General features: G+C 43.4%; 3 protein-coding genes across 4 annotated transcripts in view; 2 read left to right on the forward strand and 1 right to left on the reverse strand.

Moving 5' to 3' along the window:
• Positions 1-9,110, forward strand: part of TTLL12 (tubulin tyrosine ligase like 12) — a 29,792-nt gene extending 20,682 nt beyond the window's left edge. The window contains exons 7-14 of the mRNA XM_030040392.1: positions 495-611; positions 719-913; positions 2,507-2,618; positions 3,464-3,615; positions 3,700-3,781; positions 4,152-4,220; positions 6,495-6,633; positions 8,581-9,110. Coding sequence (XP_029896252.1) covers positions 495-611; positions 719-913; positions 2,507-2,618; positions 3,464-3,615; positions 3,700-3,781; positions 4,152-4,220; positions 6,495-6,633; positions 8,581-8,732 — 1,018 coding nt within the window. The 3' untranslated portion in view covers positions 8,733-9,110. The remainder of the gene's footprint in view (positions 1-494; positions 612-718; positions 914-2,506; positions 2,619-3,463; positions 3,616-3,699; positions 3,782-4,151; positions 4,221-6,494; positions 6,634-8,580) is intronic.
• A 1,663-nt stretch (positions 9,111-10,773) lies between these two features.
• On the reverse strand, positions 10,774-23,094 carry TSPO (translocator protein). Of its 2 annotated transcripts, none has more exons than XM_030040395.2 (4): positions 23,013-23,094; positions 15,752-15,952; positions 12,457-12,595; positions 10,774-11,542 (listed from the first exon to the last, which is right to left on the reverse strand). In XM_030040395.2, the coding sequence occupies exons 2-4, from the start codon at positions 15,937-15,939 to the stop codon at positions 11,366-11,368; spliced, it is 504 nt and encodes a 167-aa protein (XP_029896255.1). In that variant the 5' UTR covers positions 15,940-15,952; positions 23,013-23,094; the 3' UTR covers positions 10,774-11,365. The 2 variants fall into 2 exon arrangements, with proteins under 2 accessions (XP_029896255.1, XP_029896254.1); XM_030040394.2 differs by lacking the exon at positions 23,013-23,094 and adding an exon at positions 22,270-22,503.
• A 78-nt stretch (positions 23,095-23,172) lies between these two features.
• On the forward strand, positions 23,173-25,595 carry MCAT (malonyl-CoA-acyl carrier protein transacylase). Its single transcript, XM_030040393.2, has 4 exons — positions 23,173-23,796; positions 24,045-24,132; positions 24,422-24,639; positions 24,905-25,595. Exons 1-4 carry the CDS (start codon positions 23,341-23,343, stop codon positions 25,325-25,327), a joined length of 1,185 nt encoding a protein of 394 aa, XP_029896253.1. The 5' UTR covers positions 23,173-23,340; the 3' UTR covers positions 25,328-25,595.
• Positions 25,596-25,831: the final 236 nt, after the last annotated feature.

Below are 25,831 nucleotides of genomic sequence, written 5' to 3' on the forward strand. Positions count from 1 at the left end.
TTGTTTGGAAATGTCTCTATGTATGTGAAATTCTGAACAAATGAAAATAGTCTTCTGAAGCTACTGAGTTAAACTGACAAGATTTCCTATTAATTTCTCATGGATGACAGCAGGTTGATTTTTAGAGCTCTTCCAGCAATGAAGGCGTTTACAAGGTCTCTCATTCAGGGATTTCTCATGTAGAATAGTGAATTCATGTTACTGCTTCTCTGTCAGGGACTTAGTCATTTTCTTCTGAATTGCTATTTTTGTTAAGTTGTAGGAGCTAAACTATCTTTGAGATTTCTGTCTCAAAATACAGTATTTTTAATCTGTCCCACTTCGATTTAAAATGTTTCTGTGGATTAAGAAGAGATTGTCACAGATGGTGTGTATCTGTAAAGCATAATGCTTGTAGAAAACCAAGCTTAAAACTTTTTTCTGTTCAAGCAGGAGTTGATCAGTTTCAGAAACCAAACTGACATTTTTCTTCATATGCCTTTTTCTTCTTCTAGGGTTTTCACAGACATTCAGCAAGTCCTCAACAGCCTGACACATCCCCGTTTTGTATTCACAGACAACGAGGGAAAAGCAGACATCCTCTACAACTTCTCACACTTCAAAGATTATAGGTTGCAATTGTTCCCCTGATAATACAAATTCTTTATTTGCTATAAAAACTGTTCCCAAAGGCCTCCCCAACCTTCCTCCTCCACCCAACAACTTATCTGTTTTGTAGGAAGCTAAGTGAGGAAAGGCCTGAGGTAATGCTGAATCAATTCCCATGTGAGAACCTTCTGACTGTCAAAGACTGCCTGGCATCCATTTCTAGACGAGCTGGAGGACCAGATGGGCCAAGATGGTTGCCTCGTACTTTTAACCTCCAAACAGAATTGCCTCAGTTCATCAGCTACTTTCAGCAACGTGACAGAAGGTGGCTTGTGTTTCTACTTCCTTACGTTTTGTGCTTTCTTGATTCCACGTTCCTCAAAGACCAGTAGCCTGCATTTTGGGCTTGACAGCTGTTATGCTACCATGAGTTTGCTCTTGCTGTGCTTATGTTCAAGTGAGTTTTACCTGGAAAGTGTGAGCTTTTTAGGTATTTTCTTTAATGTAAGAATAGTTAAGCAATGCATTTTGAAACACAGAAATTTCACCATCATTTGAATACAGATTTGACAGCTGTTGCTTTTTGTCTAGTCAAGATCTTACCTCTTATATTTAATAGATATACAAAGGATCAAAATGCATTTGCAACAAATGTTTTGGGTTTGTTTTGTTTTTCCAGGGGACCAGTAGCAGTTGTTCTTGCACTTAGCACCAGAGTGGAAGATGTTTAGAATTAATGTACTTGGGTTCTCTAAGCTTGTGAAAGTAAAATTGAGTTTTAGTGTTAGCCTAAAGCAGTTCTGGAGCTTTAGGGTTTTAAATCCACACTCTTTCTACTGCTGCAGCTGCCTCAGAGTGGATGGAAACTAAGATTTTCATTTGGTGAGCGAGCGAGCATTGCATACTGCTAGTGGAATAACCTCTTATGCCTAGCATGGAGTATTCTGATTGAAAGGTTGCTTCTTTGGTGATGCTTGCTTATGGTGCCACCTGCCAGGTGTTTCATTTGGCTGTTCTTTGCTCTACATATTCTGTTATTGACTGGCATGACCAGGAGAAAGCGCTCGTTCATGTATCCCTAGCATGTGGTGTTTTAATTCCTTTTTAATATCAACGATTGACAGTGAATGCAATATGTATGTAGGGAGTGGGAAGGAAGGGATAGGAATTTTCAAATAAATAACAGACCCTCTTAAGTTAACATGGCTAACTTCAGCTCAGTTTATGCTGTTTGTCATGAAGCTCAAGAATTTTTTGAGGATGCTTTAATAGATTGAGAAAAGGAAGACATCAAGTGTCACCCTGCCCTTACTCAGAAAGATACATTGAAAGACCAGCATTTTGCCTGTTTTCCTCAAGGATAGTTCAAAGAATTTGCCCCTTGAGGTGACTAGGTACTAAAAAGTGAGAAGATGTTGGTGTGCCTTCATTTTCTTGCAAAATGAACCATTGAGATATTGTGTGATTTCTTCCCAAAGGGATGAGTTATGGTATCATTTAATGTGAATGATTTGGAGGTGTTATTAGGGAATCAACTTGGAAAATTGCACGATACCCTGCCAGAACGATTTCCACACCGTAACCTGTGCATGTTCCTGATGATGCTGTCCTGTTGATGTGTTGTTTTCCCCTTTTGAAGGAGTCAGATGCAGAAGAAGAAAATAAACCGTGAGAGCATGCTAGGCCCTAACTGAAAAGATGAGTGAAAGCTAGCACTGCCTTTTCTCCCCTTTACGCCTAAGGCCTGCCACTCCCAGCTGTCAGTCAAAAGTCCTTAGTTCTTGCACTGTAGCCCACAACTTTATAAAGTATTTATTCAGGGGAGTACATAGATCAGTTCAAGTGGATGTTGAGACAGATGAATGAGGTAGATACTTACAGGTGTTGGCTTCTCTCCCTCCCTCCCTCTCTCTCTCAGAGGAGAAGACAACCACTGGATATGCAAACCGTGGAACTTGGCCAGAAGTCTGGATACCCACATCACCAACAGTCTTAACAATATCATCAGGCATAGGGAAAGCAGCCCAAAGGTTAGAGAGCATGGTTTTGAATGTGATTTAAAGGGGAGAGATGAAAATACTGCTTCATAAAGGGAGGTCTAAAAATACAAAGAAGGAAATTAATTTTCTTCAAAATTCATACGCTGGCCAGAAGTATATGGTTTCAGTCATTCAGAATTGATTCAGATTCAAATTGGTCGGCTCTGTTTGTTGCAGTGATGAACTCAGAGCCTGGTGTTTTCTTACTTAAAAAATAAAACTTGCCCTGACAGTAATGAATACTCCAGTGTGGTGCTGCTTTAATGCTAATCCTCAGACTGGCAGATGAACACGCATTAGCTATAGTTAGCGTTGGTCATAAATTTTGGAACATTATTGCTTCTGTCCCCTGGTTGATCGTTATTGCTGATCCACAGCTCTGCTCAGTGGCACAAAGTACTGTCTTTGCCAACAATAAATGAATCATGGAGCTCTTTTATAGGGAGTGTGCAATATGCGGTCATACCTCAGTGTCACTTCAGCTTTATTTCTGTTGATGTGTGGACTGCATGTATTTTCTGGAATGCAGAAATGCACAAAGAATTGCTTCCCATTTCTAGTTCTAAACAACAATGTCACCAAAATTATAAATAAAATTAATTTTGTGATTTTTTTTTTTTTTTTTATGAGTACATTCTGGCTTCCCACTTTCCCCACCCAGATGTCAGAGTTTGTTAAAAGGCACCTATTTGCGTAACAACATTGCGTATTTGTGCACATTTCTGAAGAAAAACTGAAATGCATGCAAGGATATCTTAAATCATTGAGATCTATTGACACTTTGTTTTCATTTTAGTTGAATTATATTTACTGTGAGTGTTTTTGCTTTGTTGTAGGTAGTGTGCAAATATATTGAGAATCCAGTCTTGTTTCACCGAGAAGATGTGGGGATGGTTAAATTTGACATCCGTTATGTTGTATTGCTGCGGTCCGTAAAACCACTCAAGCTGTATATCTATGATGTATTTTGGCTGCGCTTTTCAAATCGGTAATTATGTCCCCCTCATTAGTGTGGAGGGGCTTAGAATTACATCTGATACCTTGGAAACTAAGGAGTTGTTTTATTCCTTAGGGCATTTTCACTTGATGACTTGGATGACTACGAGAAGCATTTCACAGTCATGAATTACGCTCCCGGTGTAACATTAAAACAGGTAAGCAAACAGTCCAAAACACTCCCTCACCTTTCTGTCAAATATTTTCCTAGACTCTTTCCCCTCTTCCCCCTAATCATCTGTGATTATGTAAGGTAATACAAACCTACATCCTGAATATAACCCACACTGATAGAGACCAGTAAAAAAATGATTAAAATGGCAGCTAATGATTGTCAAAGACTTTAGTGTGATCTTTTATAACAAGAAATGCTGTAACAAGGAAGGTGTTCAGGAACTGTCTAATGCCCCAGTTCTCTACCTGGGTTTGTATGACTGGCAAAAAATATTTCATGTTCCATTCTCTTGACATCTGATTGCTCAGTCATTCCCAACCAAAACAGTCTTTGATGTTGCTAAACTGTTTTAGGTACACTGTGAAGAATTTATTCCTCTGTTTGAAAAACAATATCCTGAATATCCTTGGGCAACGGTACAAGTAAGTCAGCAATTTATCTTTCTCATGTAAATGTTCATATATCTTTTTTTTTTACTCGGCAAACTAGCTTTTCCAAACGTGTTGGGTTGTTTGGTTTTTTTTCTTATAGGACATACTTCATGTGTATCAGTTCCACAAAGGGCGTCAAACGTTAACCTTTACTTTAGAAGCATTTCTTAACTTAGCATAATTCCCCCTCAAACATTTTGTTGCTAGCATTTGAGAACTTTATTTCATGATTACGCTATGAGAATTCTTTGTATTTGACTTAGTAATAAAGCCAGTCCTGACTACTCTCAGGATCCTGGGACCAGGATCTTTTTTCTTGTGAGTTCCATCTTTTTTGCAGAAGGTTGCCAATAATCTAAGCCCATGGTTGTGAAAGATTTGGTATTTCATGCAAAAAGGCAGGGAAGTCCAGAATATAAAGTGTGCTAATCACTACAGGTGTTGCTCGTATGACTGTGGAAAAGTTGTTTTCAAAGCCTTCACTACTCTTCAGCAGAATATTAACTCTGATTCTGAAAAGCTGAACCACTGAGATATTCAGGCTCTTGCTTCCTTTGTTCCAAATGGCTTCACAAGATAAGGAGGTGTCAGAACAAGTAGGAAACTAAAGTAAATAGGAGATTACAGTATATAGTAATCTCAGTGGAATGCCATCACAGGTTTTGATTTATCTTTTTTAAGCAGAGCTGTCAGTCTAAAGATCTCCGTGTACACTTTCAGGTTAGCTTGCTGTGCAGTGCACTGGAGCTCACTCACAATACAAGGATGTGCCCAGCTGTGCCCAAGTGGCTTATAGAAATAAGCACTGCCCCTGCTCCAGGTGTAATATGCTTGAAGGGTTATGCTGCCAGATTGGATGGTGCAGAGGCTGCATTTGTATACTGTGGCATATTTAAAAGAAAACAAGTTAGGCTGGTCTTCTCTCTTTTCCTAAAGAGCCCTCCTCCACCAATGTAATATCTCCGAGCTAGTAAGTTAGAACCCCTGTTTGCCTTTGAGTCTGCAATGCAGAATTTCCAGCTGCTGACCCAGCTTCTCTGTGTTAACAAGCTGGCCAGAGCCCTGTCCCTGGTCATTGCATTGATGACTTTTCACAAGAAAACAGATGGTTCCCTAATAGTAGGGCATCTTTTATCTGGGAAGAGTAAGCTCCAAATACTATAGTTCCATAAAATATGCAGGAAGGCAGATGAGGGCTGCCTTATTGATTTTTTTTTTTTTTTTTTTTTTTTTTTTTTTTTTTTTTTTGGCCTGTAGTTCATGCTTGAAAGAAAAAGCTGAATGTGAAGATGTGGTTCAGAAACATGCACAAAACTGAATTGTTGCTGCATTCTTCCATATTTATCAGGAGCTAGAAGATGCAGAATGAACGGTAGCTGAGCATTTATATGTGCATATGCTTTCAAAAGTGAATAAATTACCCAACTGTGGGTTGATTTCCATAAATTAATTTACATCAGTTTTAAGCAGAACCTCATATCCAATCAGTGATTCTCAGAGTATGACAGGTTTTGCAGCATTAGGTTTAAAATAGTCTGGAAGAGACTACAAGGAATGAAAAAAGAGATGTCAAAATATATGCTGTAGGTTACCCAAAGTAGTACTGTGTGCAGAATAGGAAGTATTACACCATCTTTTCATTTGCAGAACAAATGGTTCACTGCATTATAAACTCAATGCTAAAATTCACACCTGTATGTTCTTTCTATTTCACTTTCACACTGGACATCTGACTGTTTCTCAAAATACAAATGTAGTATGTTCTTAAAATCTCCATGTCCCCACTACCCTTTTTAGAGGGGTGTTAAGTGGGTAGAAGATTTTTCATTGCAGAACAACACAAAACAAAGCTAGAATACAACTTAATAGGCAGGGAAAAGTTAGAACTTCACAGTTGTACTGCTGGTGTACACAGAACTCACCTGGATTTTCTTTTCCCTTTCCTCTACACATAAGTGCAATACTGTACATAATGCCTGAGAAGGGGGTTAATTCTAATATTAAATGCCCTATTTTCAGGATTTCCGTAGTACTGATTTGGTCCCCAGAGGAAGTCCATGCATATTGCTGGATGCTCGGCACTGTCACTGTGTTGTCTTTAGGTATCAATGTGCGTTTTGAAGCTGATACTGTGCAGAGTTTCATCGGTTGGCTAGTGTAATTTATACAAACTCTTTAAAAAGCTGTATGAGTGAAGTGATTAAAAATACATTTATTGCTTTTATGGAACCTCACTTCTCATTCAGAGACCTTTTCTCTTACTAGGCAAATATTTTTAAGGCATTTGCTGAATTGTTCCAAGTTGCTTCAGCTAAACCTGCACCTCTTGGCATCTGCGACTATCCGTCATCAAGAGCAATATATGCCGTTGACTTGATGCTTAAATGGGACTCCAGCAGAGATGGTGAGAAGCTCATTTCTTTGAATGTTGAATTCTTTATATTTGTGGACCTTTTCAGAAGTTTATTTCTTCTGTCTGAACTCTTACTGTTTTTCAAGCAGTGTGAGCTGTGTGCTCTGTGCCTTCCACTGACATCAAAGCATATCTGGAGTTGCAGATCTGTGGGATTAGCATCTGCCATGCTGGTTAACAGGAATGATGGGGGAGCTGTTAACTGTGCTTGACTGAGTCCTTGCTTCTCTTGTGCCCCTGCTGCTGCTGTTCTCTGTTTTAAAAACAAACAAACAAAAATGCAAACCACCACATGCATTAAAAAAACCCAACCATACAGCAGTCTAGTCACTCTGACAGCAGCAAGTTTTCTTTCCCATTTATGGTGAGAGAATGTCTGAAATACCTGTCTCTCTCTATGAAAACCTTAAAGAGACACCTTACTATCTGTGGCTTCCAGGCTTGGACTAGTGTCTTCAATGCACAGTTACTTACTAAAGCAGGGAAGGGACCACATTCACCACTTCAGTGCTGTTGATGTCCTCAGGACTGTCACTCAGTTGTTGCCAAGTCTCTGCAAGAACACATATGTGAGGGTGCTTCATGTTAGTGCCACAGCATGGCTAACTACCTGGAGCCTTTCTTCCAGCCAGTTGTGCAGGACTGGTAACAAAATTTGCCAAACAGAGTGAATTCTTTATTATCTCACCAGGAGGCTCAAAAATGTTCTGTAAGCATGCCCAACCCAGACACATGTCTCTTGTTTTGGTGCCTCTGCTGCATTTCTACCTACAAAAAGGACTGCCAGGGGAGTATTAAACAGAACTGAGTGTACTCTTCTTGTGCCATTGTGGTCCCTGGGACACAGGAGAAATTAATTGCCTGTGCCCAGGTTTGCTGGAGGAGTGATTAGATGTTGTATATGTTGGGTGGGTGCCCCTAGCCCCCTGCTGCAGTGGCTGATTCTGTAAATATTGAATCACTTTGATGGAGGGAAATGATTGGGAAATGGGAGGTGTAGAATTGAGCCTTTACTGTTCAGATCAGGTGGAGCAAGGGTTTGAATTTGGGTGTGCTACATCCATGTTGAATACTCTTTCACCTGTCCCAGAGTTGTCTTGAATGGGAGAGGCAAAGCAACTCACTAATATTACTAGCTTGAGGAAGACTATTGCAGTAAAAGGACCAACCTCATGTTACAGCCCTGGCTGAACATGAGCTGCGTGGGTGCCTAGGCTTTTGAAGATGGGGGTGTGGGTACAAAAGTCACAGCGGTGATGCTGTGGGCAGCCTGTGGACAAACAGATTAGTTGCTTCTGTGCAGAGCAGGGTATGGTTTACCTATGCATCAGAAGCTTGTACCCTCACTTACAATCTCAACACCAGACAGGAAATAAATTCCTTGGTTTCTGTTTGCACAGAATGCATTTGACTCTGAACTGTACTGATTAAGTTTTAAGAGAAAATTAAACTTCCTGACTTCCTTCTAGGAGTGAGATGAAGTGGCAGGTGGGAGTGTCTGGAGCATAAAGGAACAGGACTGCTAGAACTAGAAAGGTAGATATCCAAGAGCTTTAAGAAAGGAAGGTTTGTGCTGAAAAGTGAAAGGAGAAGCAGAGTTTTCTGGAACATGTTTCAGACTGTCAAGCAAGACAGCTGTATTGGGGAGATCCTATTGAATTGCAGCAAATTCTCATTCTAAAGGAGTCATTGAATTAGCACTGTGATTACAGAATCTGTTGTATAATTGTCTTCTGGATAATGATGGTAGAACAGACCTCTGTCCCTCCAAAAAAACCAAACCCACTGAAATAAGAACACTGTACCGGCTTGCCAGCTTGGGTCATAAGATGGCTTTTTCCAGTCATTTTCTATAATCTCTGGCTTGAAGACAGGTAGTGATTCAGGATCTCTATAGAGCCTTGTATTAAGAGGCAATGTTTGTGTTCTCCTTTACAGGGAAAAGAATTATGCAGCCTCAGATCCTGGAGGTGAACTTTAATCCTGACTGTGATAGAGCCTGCAAATACCACCCTACCTTTTTTAATGATGTCTTCAGCACCCTGTTTCTGGATGAAACGGACAGCTGCCATGTGACATGCATTGTCTAGCCACAGGAGGCTTGACTCTCTTATTTCCTTCCCAGATATGCTTAACAGCAAGATTTATATTTCAGTTCTATGAGCTGCTGATGCAACTATTTTCCTATACTGGTAACCCAGGAAAAAAAAATTCATATCAGAAGAATATGCATATACTATATACTGTATTGATAATCATTTTGTCTGCATTTTCCTTTTCTTGCTTAGTTCTATAAATCATCAGTTTGTGTTGACCAAATGTCTTGTTTATTGAATATGGGAGACCTCAAAATAGGACAGTAACTGGAGCAATTGACTTGTTTGTCAGGTAGCCTGATTGCTTGCTTGCTGGGAAACATTGCACAAGTTCCCCATGTCAACATTAAAACTATAATTTACTGAATCATATTGGAGTTTGTATGTCTCTTTCTTAATCTTTCCCTCTTATTCAAAGATCTAAAATGTCTGATGGGAAAATAATATGGTATTTCATTGCAATGAACTACTAGGGTAGTGAGATTAGCTCTTCCCATTTTTCTTGTTTAAAAAAAGGCAAACAAAACCCACAACATTTAGGAACCCTCTACTGCTGGATGTCATCCTTAGCCTGCCCCTTAAAGAAACTAGAGTTTTTCAGAAGTGGTCAGGCAGGAATTGAGAAGGATGCAATGTCTAGAGCAGCACAGGAAAGCAGGAGCAGCCTGAAGGAATGAAAGGGATCTGGGAAACTCTGCCAGAAGCCCAAGCAATCTTTGGACTTCAAAGTTTAGGGCTTAAGATAGAGGTATTTGAGAGTGGGGTGTCAGTTTGAAATTACTTATTCCTAATCTCTTGTCCCTTCTCACATCAGGGTAACTGGCTGAAACTTGACAATTTTAGGCTGTATTTATGTTGCTTTGTATGCATGTACAAGTTGCGAAAATTCTGCTGTCTGTCATGAAGTATACATTATGTGGGTAGTATTTTAAGCTAGTTGCAGCAATCAGGATCTGTTTGAGAGTGAAGCACACTTACAAAATTCTGTAAGTGTTCTAAACATTGCTTCAAGCTTTGCAAATATGCAATGTTATCCCTCATAATTGGGAAGGCATAGGGATATTTTAGACTATATCAGGCTGGTCTGCAGAAACCTACTTCTTCCCACTGACTGGGACATAGGCTGGAGAAATAAGCCATCTGTGTCTTATGAAAATTCAGTCACTGCACAGGTGGGGCAGAAGGGAGAGCTGGATTGCACAGCCAGAAGTGGTGCTGACAGCTGTATCGGTCTCCTTCAGGAGTCAGAACTCTTTTGGACTCCTTGCTTAAATTTGATTAAAGAAACATGGTGCTGCTCAGTGGATGTATTTGTCACTTGTAGGAGAGCAAAAGGCACTTTCTGCCTTCAGAGTACCTGAAAACATGTAACAAAATGCCTGTGGATCTAGAGTAAAGGGGAACGTTTCCCTCATCATAAAGGGAAAAGTGATGTCACACTTAGAAAACCAGAAGAATGACTTCAAAAAAAAGTAGTAAGATTTGTGCAGTGGGACCATAAGCTGTGAGCAAAAATAGTCTGCTGTTGTGGTCTTAGACAAGAGAGATGGTTTTATCTTATGGGAAGCAACTAGTTGAACTAAGCATCCCAGATCTTACTACGTCAGCTACCATAACCCTGAAGAGGAGAAACCCTGGTTTCTATTTCTAAGCAGCTAAAGCGAGAAGGTGCAGGCAGGAGACACTAGTAGCCATGGTGTATGTACTGCCCCGCTGGGCAACAGACCCACCCGTGGCCTGGCTACTGGCTCTGCTGTCAAGGTCTAGTGGTGAACTGGCATCACACTGAGGGTCCAGGTGGAGTACGTTAGTGCCGTTTGGCCAGTGCTGCTGGTGATGCCTCAGAGGTGTGTGCAGGGGGTTGCTGAGTATTTGGGTCCTCTCGGTTTCTGTCCAGGTGCTCTGAATTTCCTGTTTTGTCTTGGCCATTGCAATGGTGAGAAGAGATGAAGGGGCTATCTTTGAGGCTATAACATCCTGCTGCCTTCAGTATTTTTCTGCTCAGAACATTTTAAAAAGAGAGGGACAAGGTTAATAAGTTTACATGTAGTTTAATGCATTTAGCTGACACTAGATTGTACAGTTCTTCAAAGTGGGAAGGCACAAATTGTGAAAAAGGTCTTGTCTTAAACATTTCCAGAGTACAATGACCAGAAGATAAGTATCTGGCAGCTGTAGTGGGACACATCATAGTACTAAAGCCCTGTGTCTAGTGGTAAACATGAAGGATTCAGACCACGATCATGCCTGTCACTGTTAGGAGCAGCTTTCTGGGAGCTGTGTTAATACATGGCTGGATTTCTTTCTCTGAACACAATGAAGTTGGAGTTCATGCTTATTTTTGGCAAGAGTTAAATTGCTGTTGTCATATAAAATATAATGCTGTAATATAGAAAACTAGTACTTTTCAATCAGCACTATCTTTCAGTTTGCTATAAAACCCAGTCAGGCATACACCCCTTTGTGACTTGCCTAGTAAAGGCACATTTGTTTTAAAGAAGTACTGCTTTATCAACTTGTAATTAGCAACTAAAGGTATAAGTAGTTCAGCTAAAAATAAAATAAGGCCATAACTTTATTTAGAAAATTCTTGTGGGGAAAAAAAAATATCTTTTTAGCTGAAAACTTTATTCAGATTGTTTCTTGTTGCGATTGTCCTTCCAGATACGGTAATTAAGTGCAGAAGCCATGGTTAGCCAAGCTAAATAAGGAACCATCAAATAAGCTGCTGTTTTGTTGATGTTATACCAGGAAGCAGTTGTAGCTGTTGCCATACCAGTTGTGAGCAGAAGAGTCACCAACCCCTGAAACACAGAAAGGTGGTTAGTGTTGTTTTTATTTGTTGCATTTTCTTGACTAGATAGTCTTTGTGTGGCTCTTTCCACTTAGCTCTGGCACTTGTTGGATCCCTCTGTGAGTTAATTCCTTCTCAGAAAACGAGCCAGCAAAAAAAAAAAGATATCTGCTGAGTTATGTGTCAATTCAACTCATAAAACGATACAACAGTCACAAGAAAGGGCATTGCAGCTGGGAGCAAGAGAGTGAGAATAAAACCCCTCTCACCCATACCCTCTTTTCTGGCAGCAGGAAGTGTTATGTTAGACTACAAACCCGGTGTGACTTTGAGCAAGTCACTTAGCTAAGTAAACTTACCCAGTCTTTTCATGTCATAGATGCTGCCTGAAGAGATGCGGTGTGAATGAAAGATGGATTGCAAAGCCTTCCACTATTACAGTATTGCATGTATATTTAGAGAACCAGGCAATTTTTTTTTTTATTATTGATTCTTAGTTTTAAGGCAAGCTGTTTCTCTTCAGACTGCAGAAAATTAGTCTAAAATGGGTGCTGATTACCTGAGTAACATTACCTTATAACATTACCTGAGTAATGTTATAAGCTGCTTATTACTGCTGTTTGCCAGATACCTAGGAATTTTAGTAAGGCATAAACGGTTACATTTTCTAGTCACACAGGCTCTTATCAAAGGGTGGCAGAAAGAGCTTCTTGAAATCTAAACATTTAAGGATGTTGTAAGATATGTAAATTCTCTCAGGTGGCTGCCAGCATGTATTAAAGAGAATTTTAGAAAACTTCTGCAAGCCATATTTTGTGCTTAGGCTCATTTTCAGGGAGAAAAGATTATTACATAAACTTTTGTCTTAGCGTCTTGCAAATGACAGCAGAAGCCTATGATTAAGAAACTTACTTTTCCACTTACCCATCCCATTTTGTGAGCTCCAAAAAATATTGGAGTCCATGCCCAGTTTAATGCCAGCTGCCCTGCATACAGACCCAGAGGAACCACCGACTTTTCACTGAAGCCCCCCAATTCCTTCCATACCAGGTAGGAGCCGAATCTGGAGAAAGCAAATGGAAGGTGTTATTCAGTACACTGGTTAGAAAGCAACCACACATTCTTGATCAAATGAAGTTACTTCAGTGCTAGGGTCTAGATTCATTTGGAAGAGTAGATATCCAGGCATTACTTGGCAGAGTAACTGATGGCACAGGGTTGATCACCTGCTGTGGATAGCAATATGCAGAGAAAAATTCCTTATCCTGCCAGAGTTCTCACTTCCAGGTGCAGAGGAGCAGATGACCTACTGCATTTCAGTCTTAAAAAAGAATGCCATGTTGAGATGGAAGGAGGTCTAAGGTGCAAGGGTAAGAGGTAAGTCTCTAAATAGTGAAGAAACTCTTAATCTTGCTACTGGGAGATGGTGCTTTAAAAATAAATTAAGGAAAAAAACAAAAACAAACCCACAACCCAATAACTTTTTAACTGGATGAAATGAATACAGGAGAAGTAGCAATTGAGTGGCATCCCAAAGCATAGGTGAGTATGGGGATGGATGGTGTTAGAGCAGGAGGAACCCTTTAGTCAGTTTTCAGAAGGAAGGGGATGAAGATGGGGACAACAAAGATTTTAGGAGTTCTGTGGAAAGAATTAGCCACAAGGAGCATCCAGCACCCTTCCTGTCTGCAGGATTCTGGCTACTGAAAGACACTCCAGAAATATTTTGAAGATTTTGAACAGACTTTCTTAATGCTACAGAAGAACAGTTCACTGGAAGGATCCCAGAATGTAAGCTGCTAAAGACAGGAATTCTCAGGATCTGGGAGATTTACTAATGTAAGGTTTATTCTTGCACTGAAGGAGCCTGATTAGAATGGGGAGCATTCATCACCTGAGACTATTTCTTTTGCTCTTGTTTGACTTTCCCTTTAGACATTAGCTAGATTTCAGTCCAGATGACTGCACAGCCATTCCAAGTGACTACAGTAGAATCCCCTGGATAAAATGTCAACATTTGGAATTATACCTTTGTTTCAGAACTAGTAACTGAGTACTGATTGATTCCATCCTGGTAGGAAAGTCAACTGGACTGTGCACTGTACTGAACAGCAGGGGGCTTATACGTGTTTCTGCTGGCAGACCAACTTGTGTTTTTTTTTTTTTTTTAGAGGCAGACAAACATCCAGAGGAGTAATTGCAAGGAGTTTGTCTTCATTTGTAGATCATACAGGAAGGATTTTGTTTTTCCTCTTTAACCCAGTTAGTGACCCAAGCTTGCTTCTTGGCCATTACTTTCATAAGGACTGAACAATACAGCTTTATTTTGGCAGTTTTATTGCAGAGAGTATTAAAAAAAAAAAAAAAAAAAGAAAGGAGGGACAAGGTAAGCATTAGAAACTTAACAGTTTATCTTTGTAAAAGGCATCAGGACCCAAATCTGTTCCTAAGTGATTTACAGAGCCACAGTGTGGACTTACAGTTGTTTGTACATCTAACTTTGACTTAAGACCAAAATCATGATGTACAAATCTGCTAGGAAGCTAAATGTCAAGAAAGGCATGTAAGCTTATTAAATCTTCCTTTTAGTTATTTCTTGATTTTAATATATTCAAGAGATTCTAAAGGAATGAGATGTCTTGATCATTCCAGGAATGCATGCACATGATGGATTACAGAAGAAAAGGCCTGGTAATAGATATGATCTTTTCACTGAGCTAGATGTATAGTACATAACCAGGACCATCCACCTCAGAATATACTGATTCTGATATTATCAAAGTAAGTGATAAGCTGTCACAACTGGGATTTTTTAAATATTAACTTTATATCCAGGTTTATGATGAGGAATCCAGAAACAGTTACAAATTGTGCAGTCAACTTGAAGGAACCCCTTCTATGGGAAAGCCACTTGGCTCTCATCTCTTTGATAAAAGGCACTTTTTTTATTCACAGGACAGTACTGATCTGATTCAAATGCTAGCTCTTGGAATATACAAGAGTAGAGACCAATTTTAAAAAGTATACTCTGTAAGAGGAGAAATAAAAGAGAATACTGATGGGAAAGGAGGGACAGTACATGAGGCTATAAAAATTACAAAGCTTTTCTGGAAAGAGAAAGAAACCAAAATGAGAGAATGTGTGAGAGCCAGTTAGCATTCAGATAGTTTCAGATATTGCATCATTGCTGTATTTTGCAACAGGTAGTGTGGTATTTAAGATAACCTGCAGGATGACTATGTAATGTTAACTTGGAAAAGATTTGGTCTCTTTGAAACTTTATCTAGTTAAGCCAGTGCTATATACAAATCACTTAGCAACAATGTGTATTTGATAGCTAGGAAAAAATCGCGCTGAATCCTGGTATGTAGCTAGTTCTTAATGAGTGCAGAAGAGACACAAAGCATCACTTCGTGCTTGGGGGCTGCACTGACCTCTGTTGAGGCTCTAGGAGCAGAGTGCTCCCTCTCCTCTGTGGCACAGCTCACCAGAGTTAACATAAAAGCACGTAATGTTGGGTGGACAGCTTCTAGAGCAGTCTGTGAGGAGTATCAAAACTGCCCAGACCATCTCCTGAGACAACCTACCTTTATAAGTAGGTACCTTTTTGCTACATCTTATTAAAAGTAACAGCTGCCAAAATAGAGTATTATTAAACTTTTAAGGTTCCTATGGGAGTGGTATTTGGCCTTGTGATTCCTTGTTCATTTGACGGTAATTGCTGTGCTGTGACATATTTTAAACTAGTTAAGTAAGGAGACAGTAGATGGTTTCAAACATTTACAGTTTAACAGCCTGGCAGTTTTATTTGAAAGCTGTATGTATGTTTTGATTTTCGTTTCTTTTAATTGAGTTTTGTTAGAATGGTTCTATCCAAATTCTTTCCCCTGCCCCCTGCCCCTCTTTTATTTTCCTAAAACTACTGAAGGACATACATAGAAGAAATCCTAGTACTGCCTTGCTCCATCGCTGCCAGCTTGGAAGGTCTTCCCCTCAGAATGAATGAGGAAAGCAAATTAATGGCAGCTTTTCAAACTCCTACTTTTGATGTGGCTACTTGTGCATACAAAATGTCCTATCAAACCCACACACAACTACCAAAACATGTTTTTACCTGTTAAACAGGCAGCTTGACAGTTTCTTACAAACATACAGCCCAGCAATACAATAAGCAACTTTGAGATCAGATAAGTGCTTTAATACAATGTGAAAAACATACCCCATAGACGTATAGAGAGTTCCCCAAACAGGAGCAAACACCCAGTTAGGTGGACACCAGGATGGCTTCTGTAGAGATTCATACCACACTGGGATTTCCTTTTTGGTTACCTTGCTTCCTAAAAATCCTCCTGCATGGGGCAGGAGTGTGAAACCCACTGCTGGGACCCAGGCTGGTACCACTTCCATTGAGACAGTGAATCTGAAATAAACCCAAACATGTTGATTGGTAGAGCAATTTTAAAACGCAACTACAAAACTTTTCCATTTTTAGCAGATTTTTAAAATCTACACGAGTAGGATCTGATCCACAGCCTAGTATTGTCACTGAGAAAGACTGCAGCTGAAATAAATGGATCTTGTACCAGGTTCACTGGACAATACTCAACCCCATAAAGGAACCTAGCATTTACATTGGGGGGAGGTGGGGAAGTGAGGTGTTACTTCCCTCTCAGCTTTGTGCACTAAGATTACTGAATTTTACCTACATAAATACCCTCACTCATAAGTATGCCAGAGGAATAAAGCAGTTTGATATTATATGAACTGCACTTGGGGGGAAAAAAAAAAAATTGCACCAAGAAGCACGTATTTCTCTATTCACCAAAAAGCCCATTCACTCAATGCAATGGCATAGTCAAGAGTAAGAAGAGAGTGTGTGCTTTCCTGTGCTCAAGCAAAATAATTGTATACGTTGTGTTGCATTTTTAGCCTCAAAAGGGTGCTGAAGATGCTCAGTGGCTAATAAATGATGTGAATTAGCAGCAGACACTTGAGAAGCTGCCTCAGAAAATAAACACCAGGGAGGAAAATGAGAAGGTAAGTCCTTAAATGATGTTTTGCTAAACAAGGAAGGACATCTCAGTGGATAAATGGGGAGTAGACCTGTGGCTTCTTCATGAAGCATTCAATCAATCAGTTGCAGCAATCTTAGCTGCCAAGCCCATAAAGTGTACTGGATTAAATTTCCCTACAGAAGTGAGACTAAGTAATGCCTTGTTCTGGTAGGCTGTGCTGCTTTAGTTAGAGTACAGGCAGCAGTAAAAAAAGTAAGCAAGTAAGCAGGAAAAAGCTTCACTGCAGATTTTCTAGCCAAAAGCCAAATGCTACAGAAGAGCTGTGTTTAGCTTGCTAAAATGTAAATAGATTAAAGGTATGATAAAAAAGGGCAGAACCGAAATGCGTTATTTTTTCAAAGATACAGTAGGCAAATACACCCAATTCCTGCTCATCTGTTATGCAGGAGGGGGAGACAGCAGGAAGGAATCATAAGAGTACAGCAGTGGGGAAAGAGCAACTGTGGAAGCCTCGGGAGAGAAAATAAAATTTTAGAGCAACCAGCATTTCAGAGGCTTGTCAAAGTGCCCTACTGACTTGGTGGCTGTTGTCTTGGCCTATGTTTAAAAGTTTTTATTGCTATAGTTAGGACTGCTGGGATGAGGAGGCAGGGAGTGGGGAAGAGGAAATCCCACTTGTAACAGATGTGCTTGAACTGATAGGAAATGGCGCACAGATGACGTTGTGTTGTCGCAGTTCTGCTGGTACAGGGAATTTCTGTTTGGAGAACAGGTATAAGCTTGGCCAGCAAGGAAGCTCTCTTGCATTATGGTTTTCGTCCCTGTACTCAGGGCTCTGCCCATACAGTTATGCAGATTTAATGAACAGATTTCAGTGGCTGGGGCCACAAGCCAGATTACATGGGATCAAGAAAAATCTTGGTGATAGAAGCAGAGCTGAATTTTGAAGGCAAAATAGAGAGCGTGGAGGGACTGGTAAAGCATGCAGGATTAGAAAGTTTATAAGGCGTAAACAAGAAAGGGCATGTAGGCTGCAAGGGCTGTGGGCATGCCTTAAGGGAGAGTCGTGGGAGGGCAATAAATAGGAATGCACACAAAAAAGGCAGCAGACAAAGTGGTGCAACAGTCAAAGTCGAAAACAGAACAAAAGAATGAACGAGTGAAAGAAAAACTAAGTAGGGAAGAATTCAGAACTAAGGTTGGGAGCAGGAGATGTGGGAGAACAATGTGCTAGTCTGCTGGAATAGTATCAATTAGGTCTTGGGTGGAGGATTGACAACAAGGAAGAGGGGGGAAAATCTGCATAGCTCACTGCTGTAGTCATTGCTGCCATACTTCCTGCCTAATGGATTCTACTTGCTGTTTACCGGGGACCGTCTTCAATGGAGGAAAGGAGTTAACATGTTCTCCTGTGCCTAGATCTGTATTGTTACTTTCCTGACAGAGCATATACTGCTTGTCACCCATATTGACAGCATGAAGGGCTCTGCTTTTACTGGGATATGAAGGAGTTGCTATGTGCAGGAGCAACAAGGTGTAACGGGAACAAGAGCTCCAAGGGCAATGATTCTTTTTGGTTGCCTTCAGATAAGTAATTCCCAAAGGTTAAGTTAAAAATTTAAAGTTACTAAGATCTCATTAATTCTTAACCCTGTCACTCTTGCTTTGCCTACAGAGAGAACACTAGGCTTAGTTCTCTACACGTGCTGTAAAGTGCTGGTCATCTGTGCAGCTCGAGTATGCCTGTCAAATGCTAGTATTTTTTTTTAAGTGATAAGCAAGGACCCAAAGGGGTTTACGCTTTATTTGGACATAACAATATCAGGGTGGCTTCCTGTAGGTATTAAGCAACTGGACTTTGTCAGGGGTTCTGTCAGCTTCCCCCCAGGGAAGAAAGTCTGAAAGCGTTCTGCAAGCTGAAAGTGCTAAATGCTATCAAATTGGAAAAATACTGCTCTGCTGCAGTCATTAGTGAATAAATGATGTAGCTATACATTTGTCCCTTGGCGTGTTGGAGGAAGAACACTGAAATAATTCTTAAGTGACAAGAGAAAGAAAATCAGGCAGGCAAGTGGAAATGGGGAAGGCACAAATTAAAGAAACAGTTAAAGTGAAGCTGTGCATGAACAGGAAAGGGGAAGAAATAGAAGTGAAGAGATTGAACATACTGGCTTGAATTGAGTGTTGGTGTCCCAGTCTTTTGACTACTATTACTACTAATTATATACTGTGTTTTCCAATAGTATTTCTCAGGACTTCCTGAGCATGGCAAAATACTCTCTCTTGCATAGTACCAAGGAGAAAGAGGAATGAAGCAATGCAGCAAGATCAGAATGTGCTGGTAGGCTTGGCCTAGTAGACCACAGCTGTCCATCAGCAGTGGGAGTTCCTGTATTTTAATTCCCCAAAAATGAAATACTAGTATAAATTTCCCATAAAAAGCAGCAGCTAACTCAGGGAACAGCACTAGCTGATTTTGGAAGAAGCCATGTCCATCTTCCTCTGGTTACTTGGTATAGGTCTGTAGTGAGAGAGTAAGTAAAAGGCAAGGATGGACCAGAGACTCGGTGCATTTGGTCAGTGCTGTAGTGTTTGTTTGGTTAGCTGTGCAGCACCAGATCTGTGTGACGTTTATAGAATGCCTGGTACATTTTTTGAAAGTAATACAATTAAAGAGTATATAAACGATTATCAGCCCTGACTTCCTTTTAGTGTATAGCTGATAATCCTGAAATTACTTGGTAATAACTTACATAGCACAGGCTTGCAATTGCTAACACAGCCCCTCTGGCTGCATCTGTATTACACAACCTAGAAATAATTACTACTTTCCCAATCATATCCCAGGTCCACTTAAGGGTGAGATCTGGTTGCATGATATTCTTGCACCCTGATTTTCATACTGAAGAAACCTGGATGTCTGTGGATGGTATCTGCAGCATGCCCAGCAGATTATCTGCCTCTAAGAACCACAACAGTTGGGAATCTTTTCCTCCCACACATACTTAACTTGTTTATTTCTGTTTCCACTCTTTATCTATGCCCTGCAACATTTTCTTCATCATCCTGCCCATTTTCTGTTTAGCCCTAGTCAGACTTCAGGCAGTTTCAGCAGTGCATTGAGGGCTGCAGCAGGCCAGTTTGTTTTACAAACATGTTAAAATATTTTTTCTAGGTATTCAAAACATCTGTCTTGCCCAAAGCTGGTTCCAGCTACATAAAGTAAAAGGAGAAATAAAGGTGCACACACACCCCCCCCAATACTACAACTTGCTGCCTAATGGGCTTCTATCTTTTTGCAGGTTGTTTCTCTATGGTGGTGTAACATGCAGAAAAACAAACAGAAGCTTTCTGGGTTCTCTTCTTTCTGGAAAAACACTGCACACCCAAAGAAAGGGATGTGGTGCGCTATGGGTGGGACTAGGTATATCATCACAGAGGAGCTGGCTTGCTTCAGCCTGATGAAAAATGAACTACTTTGCTTTGAGCAGGTCTCTGAAAGGCAGGTGGGTCCCTTTCCCTTCTCCGGGCACTCCCAGGGACAGCTCAGTCAGCAGGAAGGAGAAAGAAGGACAGACTTTCACTGCATTTTGTTGTATCCCTGTGCTGATAAACCTCTGACTAATCCCTTTCTTGTGCAACTTAGTGCTGGCTACCCAATCGCATGGGGCTTAAATTATAGCTATTGCATTAAAAACATGAAGGAAAATCTCTCAGCAGGGCTAAATCACCCACGCGGTTTTAGGGTTTCTAGTCCCTGCTGTTTTGGCGTAGATTGACAAAGCTGTGAGCATACTATTGATGGGGTGTCCCTAAGTCATACTCTCCCTCTCATCCTCTACAGTGTATTTTTTTGAGGGCAGATAAGGTTCTACCCAGGTCTGAGAGGCAGCATGCAAATTTCTCCTGGGGCTTCTTCCCGAGATAGCTGTCTGAAGAATTAAGGGGTACATACTTAATTTATATTGATAAACTATTTATGTTTGTTGTGGCTTTAACTCCTGGGAAACCACAACACTGAAAGTTATATCACTGTCTGTGACACAGAATACAGCTACCAGGAAAAAAGCAGTCTTATCTTTGTTATCTAATCTCAAGTAATAAGAGAAACTTAAAACAATATATACTATATAAATATCTAACAAGTAAGTGTATAGTATATGTTTATAATATGTATTTATAACTAAAAATAAAAATTGTGGTATTTATTTAAGGATGCGAGGTGTACTCATCAGGTTTAGAGACAACAAATCTTGCTGCCTAGGTTACACTTTTAAAATGGCAGAGCACAAGTTGTGCAAATAAATCTATGATTTATTGAAGATTTATATACTGGGAACTGAAATGTACACTAGAACAAAATCTTCCCAGGTGATAAATTGCCATTTACTGCTCAATCTCTTCTACTTTTCCCTATGTGTGTTTGTATAAAATCCCCTGGACACAGTGTACTTTAAAGACCTAACATCCCTTTGACTACCTTCCTTCTAAACAGCTACCCAACATCCTGCTGTAGGTTTTTCTTCTTGTTTGTCCACCCACTTGGAAAGTGCCATCCATATCTATTCTTAAAAAATTGAGTTTCTCTTGGTTATTTCTAGTTTCCAGGCCTGACTCTGTTCCGCTTGCCAGGTATTCTTTGAGCAGAGTAAAACGTACGAGAAGCACCACATCCAAGGGACGTTCATGGGGCGTCACCAGTGGTAAGCCTCAAGTGCTTTACAAGTGGTCTGTGCCCTTTACGGCGAACCAAAGACAAAATGGTAGTACTGAGGTGCGCTCGCACCCTTGTGTTACTACCCGGGCTGCTGTGGTGCTTTGCAGGAACCGGAGTCTGCCCTGGGCTGTGTCTCTGAAGGCATCAGATGTGTAGGTCACAACCGTGACTCTTCCCAGGGCTTGACGGGTGTCCGGTAGGGTGAACTCTGAGCCGGTGGCCCAGTGCAAAAGGGGTGTCCCTTGCTGTCGGGGCTCCTGGGGCAGCTGGTAGTAAGGGTGCCTAAAAGCTCTAGCGCACAAGCTAAACGCAGGGTGAGCTGCAGTTACTCTCAGAGTTCTCATTGAGGTACTACCTCAGTTGGCCCAGCTCACAACTTGCCACCCAGTGTCTCCTCTTGGCTTAGCACACGATGTATTACTGCTTAAGTTACGGGCAGAGGCAGCCACGGAGTGGGATGTAGTCATATATATGTCATATATATCCTATATTACTGCCCATATATTTCAGCTACCTTGAGACAGTCACTGGCTTTTTCAGGTATTTTACCTGGAGGCTGACAAAAATGGAGGAAATCATCTTACGAAGCAACATAGGATAGAGATTAGAAAAGTGAGCAAAATCTGTTCACTGTGATCCTTCTGAATCAGCTCGAATAAAAAGTCAACAGAATTTCTTGCTAGTTTGATCCATTTTCCTTCTGCCGAGTTATACTAATACAATCTCTTTTACTGAGCTGCTCTGTGAAGTCTGACTCACTGCTTGGTACTGTTTCATAACCTTCAGTGATGCAAAGTCGTTGCACAACTGCAACTCCGGCATGGCAACTTTCACTTTTTTTTTTTAAAATCCTGCCATTAAATGCTCAAGTTAGTAAAGTGCGTTTTGTGCTGATTTATAAGCGTTACTGGGAAATTCAAAAGAAAAAAAAAACCAAGCCCTTTCTTTCACCCTTGAAGAAATGTCCAATTAAAAGCAAATTACAGTGCCACTGAAAGAAAATACCTCTAGTTAAACAGCAGCCTGAAATAACCTTCACACGAGTGCAGAGGGTAGATGTGGGCTGTGTGAGAAGGCAGAACTGCAGGTCCCCCTGAGACCAGAGGAATGGGAACCGTGGTAGCTGTGCTTCGGTCACCCTGCCTGACCGAGAGCTGCGAAGCCACGTGCGTGGACAGCTGTGAACGACTGGAAAACTCACGCAAACCCGAAATTATTAATAATCTGCTTCCTTGTTTTCTTTTTTTTTTTTTTTTTTTAAAGTCACCTTCCATGCCAAATACCGGCACGGAAAAGCAGTCGGTGTTTGCCTGGCGGAATCCCCTCCGCCCGCGGGCTGCGGTGCCGGCCCGGCCCCGCCGGCAGGACGGCGAAGGGCCGCAGCGGGCGCCGATGCCCCCCGGCCGGCGCCTCCACCCGGCGGCCGCGGCACGGCCCGGCCCCGCCCCGCCCCGCCCGTGAGGGAGCGGCTGGCCCGGGCACGCAGGGCTGTCGCCAGCTGCTTCGCGCTCGCCACGGGACGCCCTCCTCGAACTCCTCCGCCGGCCCGCGGCGGGGTCCCGGCGGCGGCACCGCTCCGGGGCGAGGCGGCGTCGGGCGGGCCCCGGACCCGGCCGCAGCGGCCCCTCCGGCGGCTCAGCCGGGCCCCGCTGCGGGGCCGTGCCGGCCCCGCGGGCTCTCCCGTCCCGTCCCGTCCCGTCCCGTCCCGTCCCGCAGGCAGGGGGGGCGCCGGGCAGCCCCGCGGTTACCTCCGCTCCCGCGCTGCCGCCGCCCGTCGCGCCTCCTCTGCCGTGAGGCGGCGGCGGCGCCCGCCCCCGGGCCCCTCCCGCCGGCCGAGCCGAGCCGAGCCGAGCCCGCCCCGGGGAGGGACCTCCGGCGCCGGGCGGGAGCGAGCGGCGTGGCGCGGCGCGGCGCGGGCCTAGGGCGGCGGGCGCGGCTGAGGGCGGCGGGGCCGGCCGACCGGCCTCCCTTTCCCTCCCTCCCGGCGGGGAGGGGGCCGGCTGTCGGCGGGGGCCGCCCGGTTCCCGTGGCAACGCGGGGCGCGGCGGCGCAGGCGGCCGGGCGGCGGCCGCCGCCATGGGCAGCTGGGCCGCGGCGACATGGCGGCTTGGTGGCTGCAGCGGGCGCGGCGGCCTCCGCGCCGTACCGCGGCGGCGGGGCAGCTCCCGCCCCGGCGGTGGGGACCGGGCGGCGATCCTGAGCGACCTGCTGCAGAGCTCGGTGGCGGCCGAGGAGCCGGGCGCGGCGGCGGCGGCGGCGGAGGCGAGGCGGCAGCGGCGGTCCCCCCTGGAGGGCACGGTGCTGCTCTTCCCCGGGCAGGGCAGCCAGTTCGTGGGGATGGGCCGCGGGCTGCTGCAGTACCCCGGCGTGCGGGACATGTACCGCTTGGCCGAGAAGGTGCTGGGCTACGACCTGCTCTCCCTCTGCCTGGAGGGGCCGCGGGACGAGCTGGACCGCACCCGGCACTGCCAGCCCGCCGTGTTCGTCGCCTCCCTGGCCGCCGTGGAGAAGCTCAACCACCAGCAGCCTAAAGTGAGGGGCGCGGCGGGGAGCGGGGCGGCGGCAGGGGGGGGGGGGGGGGCCGGGGCCGGGTCGGCGCGGCCCCCTCACCCTGAGGCCGGGGCCCTCTCGCCCTGAGGCCGGGGGCCCTGAGGCCGGGGCCCCTTCGCCCTGAGGCCGCCGCCCGGCCTCGGCCCCCGGGGGGACGGTGGGGACGGGGCTCGCTGCGCGTCCCCCGCGGGAGCCGGCTGATGTTTGGCCTCGGGTCTGTCTCCGTGCAGGTGGTGGAGAGCTGCGTGGCGGCGGCGGGGTACAGCGTGGGGGAGTTCGCGGCGCTGGTCTTCGCTGGAGCCCTGGGCTTTGCCGAAGGTGCCCGGGGAACGTGCTGAACCCCCTAGTAGGATCTCCCACCCCCGCCCCGTGCTTTTTCCAAAGCATCGCCCGTTACCGCTGTCCCCCTCCCGCTTTTTTTTTATTAGAGGACAGATTTTACTTTCTACTTCCACTGTTCACTTTAACATGCGTAACGCGGCATTAAAAGCATTGATGGTTCATGAGAGTAAACAGCCACCCTTTTTTGCGTGCAGATGCAAGGCGCCCGTAACGGTGTTTTCCCTCGGGGCTGATATTTACCGAGCATCTCTGTTTTTCTCCTTAGCGCTGTATGCGGTGAAAGTGCGCGCCGAAGCCATGCAAAAGGCGTCGGAAGCTGTCCCCAGTGGAATGCTATCGGTTATCAGTCGGCGAGAGGCAAATTACAAATTTGCCTGCTTGGAAGCCCGTAAACACTGTGAATCACTGGGTATAGAAAACCCCGTGTGTCAAATCTCAAACTATTTGTTTCCAGACAGCAGAGTCATTGCAGGACACCTACAGGTATTGCTTCAGAACAACTATCCCTTTAGTTGAATTTAGCATTTCAGTTTTTAAAATTTTTACGTTGTGCTTCTGTGTGGAAGTTATGTACGGCCTTAGTTTGTCCAAACAAAAGTATTTGATGGGGGGGGGGTCCCACGTGTGCTCAGTTCTTGGGTAGGGAAGGGAATCCCTTTATCACGGCAAGTCTGATGAGGTGGTTGTTGTGGGGTGACTGAGTAAACCTTTGTCGTGCAAGACTCTCACTTCTCTCTCTCTTTTATAGGCTTTGGAGTTTTTGCAGGAGAATGCCCGAAAATATTATTTTACACGTACAAAAATGCTTCCAGTCAGTGGGGCTTTTCATACCAGACTTATGGAACCAGCAGTAGAGCCCTTGGCTGAAGTCCTAAAATCAATTGAGATTCAGAAACCACTGGTCTGTGTCTATTCCAATGTTGATGGCAAAAAGTACATGCACTCAAAGCACATTCAGAAGCTGTTAGTGAAGCAGGTGGTTTCACCTGTTTTGTGGGAACAGACCATGCATTCTGTATACGAAAGAAAGCAAGGAGCAGAATTTCCTTACACGTATGAAGTGGGGCCTGGAAAGCAACTAGGAGCCATTCTCAAAAAATGTAATTTAAAGGCCTGGAAACAATATAACCATGTAGATGCTCTGGAAGATGAGGAAGCGGCAGAGACCTAAGTAGCCTTTTGAGAAAAATCCACGCAAGTTGTTTTTTCTGTCTAATTTAAAAATACCTTCGTGCTCCCAAAAGAGGAAGTCTTAAACATTCACGACTTCTCGTGATGAAAAGAGCACCTTGTGCGTAATCGCAATGAACGTTTTCCTTCCCCGTGTGTCTCAGGTGTGGAAGGGCTGAGAGCAAAGTCTGGCTCTTCCATCTGTGTTGGGACCGTAAAACTGCCAATAAACATGCCAAATAGCCTTCTGTTTGGCCTCAATCCTGCAAGCAACTTCCCCTCTTTTTTTTTTTTTTTTCCTTTTTTTTTTTTTCAATTTGGGTGGTAGCATGAATTCAAGTCAGTAGCTTTGGCTGTCTGGTGCAGGGATCTTCTGCATGGATACAGGGGTAGAACTAGGCTGTTGGCTCCAGGTTGTGGAGGGCTCTGCGCCAGGCTTGAGGGTGCATTCAGAGGAGCCATCCAGTTGCTACAGCTTTCGGTATGTTGATGTTCCTGTTTTCTA

Source organism: Aquila chrysaetos, chromosome 17, assembly GCF_900496995.4.
Source record: "Aquila chrysaetos chrysaetos chromosome 17, bAquChr1.4, whole genome shotgun sequence".
In the NCBI taxonomy this organism is placed as follows: domain Eukaryota; kingdom Metazoa; phylum Chordata; class Aves; order Accipitriformes; family Accipitridae; genus Aquila; species Aquila chrysaetos.